Source organism: Rhineura floridana, chromosome 3 (assembly GCF_030035675.1).
Source record: "Rhineura floridana isolate rRhiFlo1 chromosome 3, rRhiFlo1.hap2, whole genome shotgun sequence".
Lineage (NCBI taxonomy): Eukaryota > Metazoa > Chordata > Lepidosauria > Squamata > Rhineuridae > Rhineura > Rhineura floridana.
In genome coordinates this window covers 136897318-136911445 of record NC_084482.1, presented here as the reverse complement: position 1 = coordinate 136911445, position 14128 = coordinate 136897318, and the positions used below count along the sequence as shown (strand labels likewise).

At 41.1% G+C, this 14128-nt stretch overlaps 1 protein-coding gene across 1 annotated transcript in view; it reads right to left on the bottom strand.

Moving 5' to 3' along the window:
• The window catches only part of ATP2B2 (ATPase plasma membrane Ca2+ transporting 2), a 462511-nt gene that overhangs the window by 153174 nt on the left and 295209 nt on the right, over positions 1-14128 (bottom strand). Inside the window, exon 7 of the mRNA XM_061618080.1 lies at positions 12308-12403. Coding sequence (XP_061474064.1) covers positions 12308-12403 — 96 coding nt within the window. The remainder of the gene's footprint in view (positions 1-12307; positions 12404-14128) is intronic.

The window sequence follows — 14128 nt, the reverse complement described above, 5'->3', positions numbered from 1 at the left end:
TAGAATGTACACTCTCTCAAAAATCATTCCCAATTCATTTTAATAGAGGGAGGAGATCTTCATGGGCATTCCTTTTCAGGCACCTATTTACTACCTCAATTGAAATGAATATGGCAACATGCTTATGCGTTCAAACTTGATGTGCACAGACAGGCCTTTTGATCAGAGAAATATATAAGTACTGATTTATTGTACATAAGGAATTTTTTAAAACAATCTTTCTAAAATTTGCATAAATGTTACAAGCAATTATGCATAAGGCTGGCCACATTTACAAATGATCCTACACATCCAATTTGATATTGCAAAGCTTTTTGCGATTATTTTCTCACTCAACGCAATATTAGTTAAAAGAAAATAACTAATTTTAATAAAATAATAATTTCCTCTAATACAGAATTGCATGATTATTTTAAATAAGATGGTTATTTTAAATTTATAAATACTATTCATTTTCCTTTGACAATATTTTTATACACTACACTGGATTCACCAAACTTTAGTTTCTATATTTCATGTTCATAATATGGAGTGCAATAATGCTATAGCATGCCAAAATAAGGGGCATACAAAGTTTCTATGGAGTTGTCAAGTTCTTCTTAAAAGGATACAAGTCTACTGATCAGCAGTTCAGCAGCAAAAAAGATGGAGCAGAAGGAATAAAAAAAAGATGGAGTAGAAGGAATAAATTCAGCCCTTTACCAGCCTTACTGAAGAGCTAAGCATGGAAGATTTAACCTTTTATGAAAGAGTTCTGTATGTTTCGCCCCAGATGTGAACCACACGTGTCACTTATGCACACAGTTCTCCATCCTGCTGGGGATACACATGCAGAAGCTGTGGATAAGGGCAAAGATGATTTACGCTAACAGTTTTAAAATAAAATTTATTATCTGCTTTTCATTAAATCAATTTATAAAATAAAAAATATATTTTCATTCATACTGAACAAAGCCACTGAAATGTTTTCATGTAATGTAAAAATTACAGCACCAAATGTTCACTCTTAATGTGTCTCTCTGGGAAAAGCTGCTCCAACTTTAATGCCTGATAAAAATTTTTACCATATATACACAGAGAAATGCTAAATCTGGCAGAGAAAAATTCAGTAGTTTAAGATCAGTTCTGACCTACTATTGAAATCACTTGACAGATGTCTATTGCATATTAATATATCACAAATAAATGGGATATGACACAGAAAGTCTCCGCTACATAGCATTTTAGACATCCAGAAATACTGGATAAATTGAGTTAAAATTATATATTTTCACAATACATTGTGATCTGTACATATGTACTGTACCACTAAATTGCAGAAAGTACTATTAGGGGCATTGTTATTGTTCTTCTAGCCCAGTATTCCACCTAAAAATGTATAAGCATATTCCAAATTATGGCAGACATGACAGAATTATACAATAGCCGGAGGTTTCAAACTTTTTGGACCATGGGCACATTTGGAGACCAGAGAAACAGACACACAGACACTCATAACAATCACGCATACACACACACACAGACTTACTAACTCCCCCTTCCTCAACAATTAGGCTTCCAAAAAGTGGTTTTTAACTAAGTATAATGGACAGGTATTGCTCTTGGAGAGGGCAGCTGCAGGGAAGGTTAACTCCACTGCAATCAGCAGGAAGAACTTCACCAATCCCTGCAACAATTAGGTTTCAAAAAAGCTTCCTCAAAGGACAATGTTCTTTTCTCAAGGCTAATTGCAGGGGTGCAGGGGTGATTTCAAGATCACAACTAGGTAGAGAAGGGTTCCCATCTGCGCCCCCTGAGATTGCCCCTCTCTCAGTGCATCTAGGCTAGAAAGAATCCCTGTTCAGCCCCCAGGCTCTGAAAGAGCTCCAGGGGCAGCGGACTTTGCAGTCAGGCCAGGACAAAACCTGGCATGGCTTTAGCCACGAAGTGTGCTTAGCATGCACACTATGTCACTTGGGGGGGCAGGAATGGGTTGCAGGCTTTTTAAAGCCTGTTCTGCCCCCTTTCTGGCTCTTTCATCTCTTGGTGCCGCTTCATTCAACATCTGTCCTATCCTAAGGGGCAGTCAGTCAATGATGCTATTCCAGACCACCTTTGTTCCATACATTACACTTCCTTTGACAGCGCAGTGGCCATGGTTCAACATTGCAGACTTGGCGCTTTCATGGGGAAGTGCGACATTAAGTAGGCTTTCCGCTTCCTCCCAGTTCACCCTTTGGATTTTGATTTGTTGGGTTTCTGTTTTCAGGGTAGGTTTTATGTTGATCGTGCCTTACCAATGGGCTGTTCGGTTTCTTGCACTGCATTTGAGTGCTTTAGTTTTTTGGTGGCAGTCTAGGTCATCCTCAGTGGTCAATTATTTGGATGATCTTTTGTTCACTGGTCCAGGAAATGCAGGTCAATGCCATTAGTTTATGCTTCAGTTTGCCCATTTGGCTAAACTCCTGGGCATCCCTTTGGCGGAGGAAAACACTGAAGGGGCTTCCTATATTCTAACATTTCTTGGCACTGAGCCTGCTCAGTTGTGCAGGTTGCCAATGGAAAAGGTTACGGAGCTTAGAGCTAGGATTGAGGAGGTCCTGGGGCATAAGAAGGTCACCCTTAGACAACTGTAGGGTCGTTGTACCTGGGAGAGCCTTTTTGTGCTGAATCTGTGACCTTAACAAGGGCCTTTGCCAACTGCATCATAGGGTAAGGGTTCCCAGCGGTATGCAGGAAGACCCTTTGGTTTGTTCAGGATTCCTCACTCAGTTTAATAGAGTTTCGTTTTGGAGAAGTGACCTCCTCCTGGAGGCTGAGCTCCAGGTTAGCTCTAATGCCTCTGAATCACTTGGTTTTGGAGTTATTTTTAAGGACAGATGGTGTGCTGCCACTTGGCCTGAATGGGTAGAGGATGGAATGACCAGGGATCTTACCTTCCTTGAGTTCTTCCCAATAGTGGTGACTGTTCACCTTTGGGCAGACAATTTTGCCAGCTCCGTTAATTTACACACCCCTTTAATTTATTTTGTTTATTTTATATTATTTTTGTTCTTTTTTGTGTTTTCTTTTCTCAGTGTACTCTCTTTTCTATTTGCATGTCATTTTGTTGTCATTCTGTTAAAAATATGAAAAAGCTTTAAAATAAAGAGTATATTTTTTAAAAAGACTAGTAAACCCCAGGGAGAGTCTCCAAAAACAGCCGCTATCAGAGGCCATTTCTGTCACCCTCTTAAGCTATCCTCCCTCTCTGCAGCCAGGTGGCCAGTATGATACCTTCATACTAAAATACTTGAAATGTAATGTGATGTTTTTACCTTAAAGCTGGTTTGGCTTGTCCTCAGTTTCCTGCTTTTTAAATTAATATCTGAGCTGGCCTCTTGCTGTTTTCAGCAGATCCAAGTTCTTTTTCAAGATGTCTAGAAACTCTGCATAAGTCATGTTAACATTCAGTTTCACCTGCAGCTTAGCCTTCACAATGCTATCACTCAGCCTGTTTTGTCCTTGGTCCACAGTTGTGTCATTAAATGGAAAACTCTCACAGTAAACCTTAGATACAATAATAGAGAGTACAAGAGAGACCAGTTTCTTCATTTGGCTGCCACTACCCTCAGGCATTTGTCTGAAAACCTTCATCCATCTCTGATCTATGTTCTGCTCCTCCATAGAACTTGTCCTCTCTTCTTCTCTTCAGTTTCGAATGGAGGCCTTCCATGACACCATGGAGTTCTGTGGAGCTGACATTGTTATATTCCAGTTTCTTTACAGCATCTTGAAAAATTATTATCAGATTGTGCAAAAAGTAAACATAACAAAGAGGGAGAGATTTGTGTTCTTCCTCACTGAAAGGTGCCCACACAATCTTCACTCATTCTTCTTCCCCCTCTGAATGCCCTCAATGCAGGCCAATATTGTAGTATGTGTTCAACAGCAGGTAGAAGTGACAGCCAGCTTATTGGTAAGTGCCAAAGCACATCTTTGTGTTCCATTTCCACAAACGCAAAAAAACCCCAAAAGAAACTCTACCTTCTTGGCTGAGAAGCTAAAGTCACTGTATGCCTTGAGAATAAGTGTTTCTGCATCAAAACGCAAAGCCTTCATCCCATGTTGGAGGCAATTGTAGATTAAAAAAAAATTGCATCCCACTTCTATCAGGCTGTCATTAAACTGTTTTAATTTCTGTTAAAACTTGCAATTTCCAAAGTTTACAGAGGCATTGTCAGCCACATAAAACACACTGTTAATGCTAAGATCATTCTTCTATAGAATATTGGAGATCCGTGTTGCAATTGCCTCACTTGTCTCATCATTGTTATTGTAAAAATCAAGCAAGCCATGTTTAATCCCCTCTGTCACAGAAAAGTAATGGGAAGAATTTCCTGTGTTCCTTGTTGGAGACGTCAGATCCAACTAAAAAAACTGTGCATTATCCAACTCCTTAAGCAACAGTTCTAGTGATTTTAGTGCCAAAATATTTTCTTGCTATGCTCGTTGCTTTTGTCTGCCCACAAGAAGCTTTTTTAGAATCAGCCAACATTTTGGAAGCATTTTGTTTGCACACTCTTGGCTTGTGCAACTTTAATAGTGGGAAATACTGTGGTAACCTGGCCCTACGTAAGATTTGTGGCATTCTTTTCTGTTGTTTCTATAATTCCTTGTGTTTTATGCTTTCCGCATGGCTTTTCACTGCTTTTCTTCCTTATGTTTTTTTCCCTTATGTTTAACTGAAAACCCTTGCTGGCACAGAATGCATTTTGCTGTAACTGTGTTGACTTTGTGGAGCCAGTTTTTGAATGCATCTTTCTTGCACCCTTCATCATTAAAATTACACAAACACATTCTCTTTTTTACTGAGCAACTGTCTGAAGGTCCTTCACCACCACCACTGTCTGTCATGATTTGAATGTTTTTGTTTAAATCTAAGAAAGAAAAATCGTATGACTGACCAGTATAGTACAGAGAGGCCTTCTTCTGGCTAAGTCAGCAGGCAGCTGCAAAACGCTTAGCTACAGAGAGATACAGAGAACTATTCTTGAATACTCAGCTCCTCCTCTATGTCACGCCTGGCTGTCTCTGCACCTCTACCATCTCCTAACTCCATTTTGCAACATTTTCCCAGGACTAGTTTCCATAATTTCCCCCTCTCTTTACTGACTATTAACTGCCCCCTTTGTGTCTCCTGCACCTTCTTGCTTAGGCCTCTGAGAGGACATGCTGGTGTGAGACAGTGGTAGCTTGACATACCTCCAGTATTGGCCTCAAGAGAGAAATGTCAATTCCTGAACTCCAGGCCAGATCTAGAAGCTTGATTCTTCTGGAGATACAGCTCAATTCCTGGGCATTCCAGGCCATACCTGGAGGATTGGCAACCCTAGACAATACCTTTATAGCCTCGCCTGTTCCACAGCCACACAGAATCAGCTATGGTTCTTAAGGATTGCAGACAGATCTCCCAGGGGAGTGGAGCAACTAGAAGATAAGACCTTTGGAAGCCTTCTTAAACCTTCAGATGACTGCTCTGAGGCATCTTCTAAAGCTCAGCCAAAAGGACCCAAGGGAAGCTGCTTAGGGCTGGGCCAGGCCAGACTTTGGTTATTGCTATCACTTCTCCAGTGCACACCAAGGCCTTGCAGAATACAATACTGACAATGCAAGCAAATGCTCCCATATTGCAAGGGCCAACTGGAGTTCCATGAGCAGGGTTCCCTATTTTTTTTAATGCTAATGACAGCTGTATTGGAGAGAGGGACTCAGTTTAATCTGGAACTGTAACACAAGAGGAAGGATTATTTTTTTCACCATATTGTTTTCCTGACTGAAATGCAGATACATGCATTGTGGGGTGCCCTGCATGTTTTGTCCTACAGGGCAAATAGCAGCTCTGGTAGAACATTTCATTCAGCTGCTTTTAACATTTCAAAAACCATGAGGAATACTGTTCACCAATGACCTGAAATTAGCTTTAACTTTTTTAAAAAAATATATTCCATATTGATTAGTAACTAAATATGTTTATTTATTTGGTATTTGGTTCAGCATCATGGTAGATCTGAGGGTCGGGGAGGTGGGGTTGCTGTGGTCTATAAGAGTTCCATCTCACTCACCAAGCACCATGTCCATACAACTACTGGTCTGGAATGTTTGCACCTTGTGTTGGGCCAGAGGGACAGACTAGGAATCCTTTTGGTGTACCGCCCACCTTGCTGCCCAGTGGCTTCCTTAACTGAGTTGACGGAAGTGGTCTCGGAGGTATTGTTGAGATCCCCTAGACTATTAGTACTGGGGGATGTCAACATTCATGCCGAGGCTACTTTGTCTGGGGCGGCTCAGGACTTCATGGACTCCATGACAACCATGGGGCTGTCCCAATATGTTAGTGGCCCAACACATATATCGGGGCATACACTCAACCTTATTTTTGTTACTGGACATGGGGATAGTGATCTGGATGTGGGGAGTTTTACATCTCTCCCTTTGTCATGGACAGATCACTGCTTGCTGAAGTTTAGACTTTCAGCGACCTTTTCCCTCCGCAAGGGTGGGGGACCTATTAAATTGGTCAGCCCCCGGAGACTAATGAATCCTGAAGGTTTTCAAAGGGCTCTGGGGGATTTTCCGGCTGATAGGACCGGTGCTGCTGTTGAAGCCCTGGTTAATCTGTGGAATGCGGAGATGGCCCGGGCTGTCGACACGATCGCTCCTGCGCGCCCTCTCCTTTGCAGAGCTCATTCAGCTCCTTGGTATACTCCAGAGTTGAGGGCGATGAAGCAAGATAGGAGGCGGCTTGAGCGGAGATGGAGACAAACTCCTGATGAATGCAACTATACGCTGGTTTGTGCTTTCACCAAACGGTATATAGGAGCGGTGAGGGCGGCAAAAAAAAATATTTCGCCACCACTATTAAGGCATCTCTCTCCCGCCCAGTGGAGCTTTTTAGAGTTGTCCGAGGGCTACTCCATCTAGGCCTTCAGGACACTGTAGATACTTCGGTGGCCCGCTGCAATGAGTTTGCTGAGCACTTCCAGCATAAGATCTTACGCATTCGTCGGGACCTAGACTCTCATTTTATAGCAGTTAACCCTAGTGAGGTGTCTGGTGCACAGTCTTATCATGGTTTGTTGGATGAGTTTCAGTCGGTTCAGTTCGAGGACATGGACAAGGTGCTTGGACAGGTACGTGCAACCACTTCGGTACTAGATCCTTGCCCCTCTTGGCTAATAAAAACTGGCAAGGAGGGAACAGTTGGCTGGGCCAGGGAAGTGATAAATGCCTCCTTGCGAGAGGGAGTGGTCCCTGGCTGTCTGAAGGAGGCAGCAGTGAGACCACTCCTGAAAAAGCCTTCCCTGGACCCAGAGGATTTCAGCAGCTACAGACCAGTGGCAAATGTTCCATATCTCGGCAAGATCTTGGAACGAGTGGTTGCTGACCAGCTCCAGGTGCTATTGGATGAAACCGATTATCTAGATCCATTTCAATCGGGTTTCAGGCCTGGTTTCGGCACTGAGACGGCCTTGGTCGCCCTGTTTGATGATCTTTGTCGGGAGAGAGACAGAGGGAGTGTAACTCTGTTGATTCTCCTTGACCTCTCAGCGGCTTTTGATGTCATCGACCATGGTATCCTTCTGGAGAGGCTTGCGGAGTTGGGAGTTGGAGGCACCGCGTGGCAGTGGTTCCGCTCCTACTTGGCAGGCCGTCTCCAGAAGATAGTGCTTGGGGAACATTGCTCGACACCGTGGGTACTCCAATGTGGGGTCCCGCAGGGTTCGGTTTTGTCTCCCATGCTTTTTAACATCTATATGAAGCCATTGGGTGCAGTCATCAGGAGTTTTGGAGTGCATTGTCACCAGTACGCTGATGACACGCAGCTCTACTTCTCCTTTTCATCTTCCTCAGGTGAGGCGGTCGATGTGCTGAACCGTTGCCTGGACGCGACAATGGACTGGATGAGAACTAACAAACTGAGACTCAATCCTGATAAGACTGAGATGCTGTTGGTGGATGGTTTTTCCAGTCAGATGGTGGATACATATCCTGTCCTGGATGGGGTTACACTCCCCCTAAAGGAACAGGTTCGTAGTCTGGGAGTCGTTCTAGACTCTTCCCTGTCACTTGAGGCTCATGTAGCCTCGGTGGCACGGAATGCGTTCTACCAACTTCGATTGGTAGCCCAGCTACGTCCCTACCTGAGTAAGGAGGATCTTACATCGGTAGTACATGCTCTGGTAACCTCACGTTTGGATTACTGTAATGCGCTCTACGTAGGGCTACCTCTGAAGACGGTTCGGAAGCTACAGCTGGTGCAAAATGCGGCGGCCAGACTGCTAACAAGAACGAAGCGGTCTGACCATATAACACCTGTTTTGGCCCACTTGCACTGGCTTCCAATACGCTTCCGGGCCAAATTCAAAGTGTTGGTATTAACCTATAAAGCCTTATACGGCACGGGACCTCAATATCTGTCGGAACGCCTCTCCCGCTATGAACCGGCTTGTACACTACGGTCTGCTACGAAGGCCCTCCTCCGGGTCCCGACTCATAGGGAGGCCCGGAGGGCAGTGACAAGATCAAGGGCCTTCTCAGTGGTGGCCCCCAAACTATGGAATAGTCTCCCCGAGGAGGTTCACCCGGCGCCGACACTATCATCCTTTCGGCGCCAGGTTAAAACCTTTCTCTACTCCAAGGCATTTTAATTTTTTGTTAATGATTGTAATGTTTGTAATTTGATTTTAGCCTTTGCTGTTTTTAGATTGTGAAATTTGATTTTAGACTGATGTTTTTGTATTATATTGTATTTTATTGTATCTATGTTCACCGCCCAGAGAGCTATTGCTAGTCGGGCGGTATATAAGTTTTAAAAATAAATAAAATAAATAAATAAATAATGATGATACCAGAAATCAAGTTAACATCTTTCAGAATTTCAAAACTCTGGCAGAAAGTAAAATTTTAACTTGCATTAGAAATGCAAAGTTTAGACTTATGTTCTTAAGGCCATAGTATTGTAAACAGTTCAGGAAAATGTTGCACTGAAATTCTGGGATTTTTTTTATCATACCAATCGTTACTATAACAGCCACATTAGTCTTGTACTTCCAGACATTACTGGTGGATTGTTTATATCAGGTGACAAACTATTAAAGTAATGGCAACAGAACATAAAGGGAATGACCGAGAGTACAGCAGCCAAACTGGATCTACAATTTAAATTGTTGCACTGGAGAAGACAAGCTATACTGGAATAGTGATTTTTGACAACTGTATGCATGTCACAGTAAACACAGAAATTACTCTACATTCCACATAATTTAGTACCATCAGAGACCTAATTTCCAGACTGAAGCCAAAATCCCAAGATATTATTTGGCTCTTTTGAAATTATCTAGAACTAAAGCTGTGATCCATTACAGGTGCCTGGAGCCCAGGGCAGTTGTCAGAGCTCCCCCCACTGATTGTTCTAGGTTAGAGGGTTGGGCTAGGTTCTGGGAGGCCAAGATTCAAATCCTACCATACATTAAATTTTAAATGTGTAAGTCAGGGATAGCCAACAAGGTGCCCTCTAGATGTTGTTAATACTTCAGTTCACATTAGTCCCATCTCGGGATGGGTGAGAATTTCAATTCTGTTCACATTTCAAGCCAAATCTATCAAATTGACATTTTCTGAAACAATATGAGAACCAAAACATAGCCATCCTTCGATATTTGCACTTATTTGAATTTTGCTATGTAGTTTGCCAAACAACCAATGTTTACAAAAATGCATATATTAGAGAAAAGTGTGCATAAAAATAAATATATAAGTGGAAATAGCATGCAACAAATGGCTTGCAAAATTGTGTCCATTAGTCAAAACTGTCTACAAAATATGTTTATTAGGAGAAATTTGTACTAAAATGCAAGTTGCAGCAGAAATGTGGAGAACTTAATTAAAGATTGGAAAAATGAGGAACTGAGAGACCCAAAATTGACAGATCTTTCCTTCCCTAGTCTGAACTAGTATGGCCAATGGCCAGGCATGATGAGGGTCGTAGTCCAAGGTAGGCACCATGTTAGCTACCCCTGGTAAAAGTAATGATTCTCTTTAAAATGCAGAGCACAGCTAAATGTATTTTGTGTCAGAGCCAGGCTAGTCACTTATAGGATAGGTCTTTTCTTAATAGACTGCTGAAGCCTCCTGAAGAAGGTTTGATTTCTTTGTCTGTAAAAGAACTTTTGCAGATGAGCCTGACAGAATGGTGCTATCATTTTCAAACTCCCATCTCTCAAATACAGTCTCATGCTGAGCTAAACAGAGACCAATTTTGTTGTACAACAAGTCTTCATAGTTCCCTAAGGGATTATTTGTGAATTGTGATCACATTAAGAGTGTGATTTACCAAGTTTGGGAAGGTTTTGTTTTCAATATGTTTCAGCAACGGAAAGAATGGAATGATAGTGTGTTCAGATCTAGTAATATGATTGTATTGTATTCATATTCACCAGGAGCCAAAGAACTATGGGTCTTATTCAACTCTTTGTGCTACTGGAGGCCAGTGTAAGGATTCCACCCCCACATTCCCCCAATCTGCTTCTGAGGGTCAGGTGAACCCCCAAAACAGCTCATAGGGGGAGGAGAAGGCAGATCATTCCACTGGGCAAGCAGAAATGCTTGCACTGATGGAACAATCTCCTTACCACTACATTGAATATAACCCTATGAAACCAGTTCTGTACGCCTAAGAGGGATACAGACCTTTTCCCCCTCACATAGCACTGCCTCACCACACAGCAAACTTTTCTGAAGCTGATGGAACCTTCAAAAGCTATTTGTGAACAGTAGACAGCTGTTTGGAAAAGAAAAGGCAAAAAATTCTACTGGGCTTTGTCAACATGTAAATTGCAATTTGGTCCTGGACAAAATCTGAGCATGGTTTATTTCACCTCTTGTAAAGTTCATGTCTCTTTCTCTTTTTATGGCTCTTTATATTGTGGCCAAATGCCATGTTTCCAAAAAGCACGACCCACCAGAGAGTTATTCTGTGCAACTCCAACAACTGGGGCCTGTGCAAGAGCATACTGCATGCCTGAGTGGCTCTCCCGCTTAGACTATTAGAATGGTGGGGGAGAACTCCTCAGCAGATTGCATCCAATGCCCAAGTGTTGGAATGGAAGTGGCAAGGTTATTTTATTGAATAGGAAACATCTATAGCAGGGATGGGAAACCTATGGCTCTTCAGATGGGAGTTATACTACACCTTCCATTATCCCATCTTGCTAGTTGGGTCTGATGAACGTTGGAGTCCAACAATATCTAGAGTACCACAAGTTCCTCATCTCTGCTTTAGGATTTCCTGCCTTCAGTGCTCCAAAAACATTTAACATTCATTTTTAAAAACTTTCTACAGGATACAGAATATGTCCTATTATAAATAGAATGAATAAACATTATATAAAATCCACACTTTTGTTACTGTTTAGTGGTGTCAGAAATAATTCATTACTTACATGCCAAAAGTACAAAAAGTAATATTACAGTAAGTTAAGAAAAGCAAGTGTTCTATCCAAACTTGAGACAAAATACACCCGTTCATACTTACTATAAGTTTATCTCCTTATGAGGCAGATTATAGTATGGGCATGCTAAGAAATGGAGTCAAGAAGCTGGCCAAAATCACATTCAGAATTTCAAAGTAAAGTTACATTTGTTGAAAGAAAGAAAAGATATATGAAACCATATCCAAGCACATGCACAGGAGTTCACAGCAATATCTTGCTTTCTAACATCATCTACAGTAAATGCTTAGCTTAGTGCTGGGTCAAAATGTTGTGGAAAAGCACAATAAAGTACTACAATGCTACTGGTAGTGTTTAAGCCAGATTCCTGACCCCAGCAGGATTGTTTTCCAAAGCTATGAGACTATGAATGCTTATGAGAGTGCCACACTGGAACAGTAGAATGAAAAACAAAATCTAAAATCATGCTCTCTTTCAAATACACATTGAAAAGCATGGAAACAACCGTTTGACAATGAAAACCTTATGAGGAAAAGTAGATTTGGCAGATACTTGTAGTTTGTTTTGAATCATTTGAATCAACAGTAAAAGATTCCTTAATTCCTACTTGTTCACGTCCCATTGTTGCTTCAATGAGAAACAAAAGATTTTGGCTGGTAGTATGACCATGTGGGATTTGTGGCATCTCTTATAAGCTGCAATACAACAGGAGCTCTCACAGGGTAATAGTCACATGCACATACAACATCTGTGCAGTTCATAAGAGAAAGAGGGAAGCTTATATAATTAGGAGAGAAATCCATCAAATAAAAACAAGCTATGTGTTCTTAACGTACCATTGACTAAGCTGGCATTTGCATTATCAGTGGCATTTGCACCTGCTGCCCCATCTGTAGTTGAAGGAGGATGGAAGGAGGTATGGGAAGAATCTACTGAGTAATAATGAATAAAAGGAAAAAAAGAATAAATCATAATAATATGAACAAATTCACATGACAGAAACAATAACATTTATGGACTAATGTGGTTTCATTTTCTTCTCTCCAAAACAGATTCGTTTTAAAGTAAGCAACATAATGTCTAAAAATGAATGTTACTACAAGAATGTTACAAGAGTGGGGAACAAAAACTCATACGTGGAATATTATAAAAGTAAATGTGAAAGACATTTAACAGAGTTAACAGAGTTGGTGAAAAACTGACTTTACACAGTACTTCTAATTCCTCTGCTCCTCTAGGCAGACATTCGTAAGATGCCTTCTTTTTTCTTTTTCTTTTTAAAAGTTTTAATTTGAAGCATAAGAAAAAATAAAGTAACATTTAAGCACCTGCATTTCTCAGGACCACCAATAAACAATTACAATATTACATTTTCTAGAACTAATCTACTTTATTTATTGATGCATCTAAAAAGTGCCCTATTTAAATCCTTCATTCATTTTAAAATAATAGAGCAAATTTTCCTGTGTTACATTTAACAGTGATTTTGGGAAACCCCCAGAGTGTAACCACTAGGCATGTTTGGCACTCTATTTTGTTTTACATTTAATTTACTAAGCTTTTTTTTTTTACCAATTCTGTGTGTCATTGTGCATTGGATGATGACAGAAAATAAAATCAAGTCAGTCACAGTTCTAAAATGTCAGCAGTTTTTCTTTCAGAAAGGGGAACTAGATCAGGCAAGAAGTTCCTTCACATCAGGAGGAAGCAAAAGTTCCCAACAGATTTGTATTGATTGGAATTTAGCTGTGCTAGAGCTGAGTGAATAATCTGCAATGAATAAATGATCTAAAGTAGTTTTGTTAGCTATATCACAGAACTTTTAAATTTATTTTGTACTGGAATATTGTACAAACTTTGTGTCAAACTTTCAGAAATTCATTTTCAGTGTCATATAAATCATGTCTTGAGCCAACACTTATTGTCGGATCTTAAGAGTTGTTTTTCTGGTATTAAATGTTTAAGGTTATGATGGTACCATGGAATTCTAGAGAACAAAAAGTCTGATATCTGCTAAAACTCACACACTAGCAGGAGGCTCACCATCAAGTGCAGTCCCTCAAACTGCCATCTTAACATTTTGGGGGGGACAACTGCATGAGTGGGGATGATGGTCTGGTCTTGGTTCAGATAATGTGTAGACTCTGGCCCACATAGTCTGAACAGGCAGGAGCCAGACTTCTTCCTTTTCTGGTGTGGCTGGATGTTCTCTTTTTTCCCATTGTTGCAGGACTTCTAGAGCTCAGCCAGCCAGTCCTAACTTAGCACAGGTACTGCTATGACATGAGAGGTTGGGGTCATTCAATGAAGCTGATTGGCAGGAGATTCAAGGCAGACAAAAGGAAGTACTCCTTCACACAGCACAAAGGTAATTTATGGAATCTACTGCCACAGAATGTGGTGACATAGTCACTGGCTTTAGATAGCTTTAACATTCAAAAAAATACAAAGAGGAATTATCAATGGCTACTTGGTGCAATGGTTGTATGCTACTTCCAGGATCAAAGACAGCATGCCTCTGAATTACCACTCACTGGGGGAACTGCAGTAGAAGACTTTCTGCCTTGCTTGTAGGGTTCTCAGAGGAATCAAACTGGCCACTATGGGAAACAGAATGCTGGACTAGATATGCATGTGGTCTAATCCAGCAGGGCTCA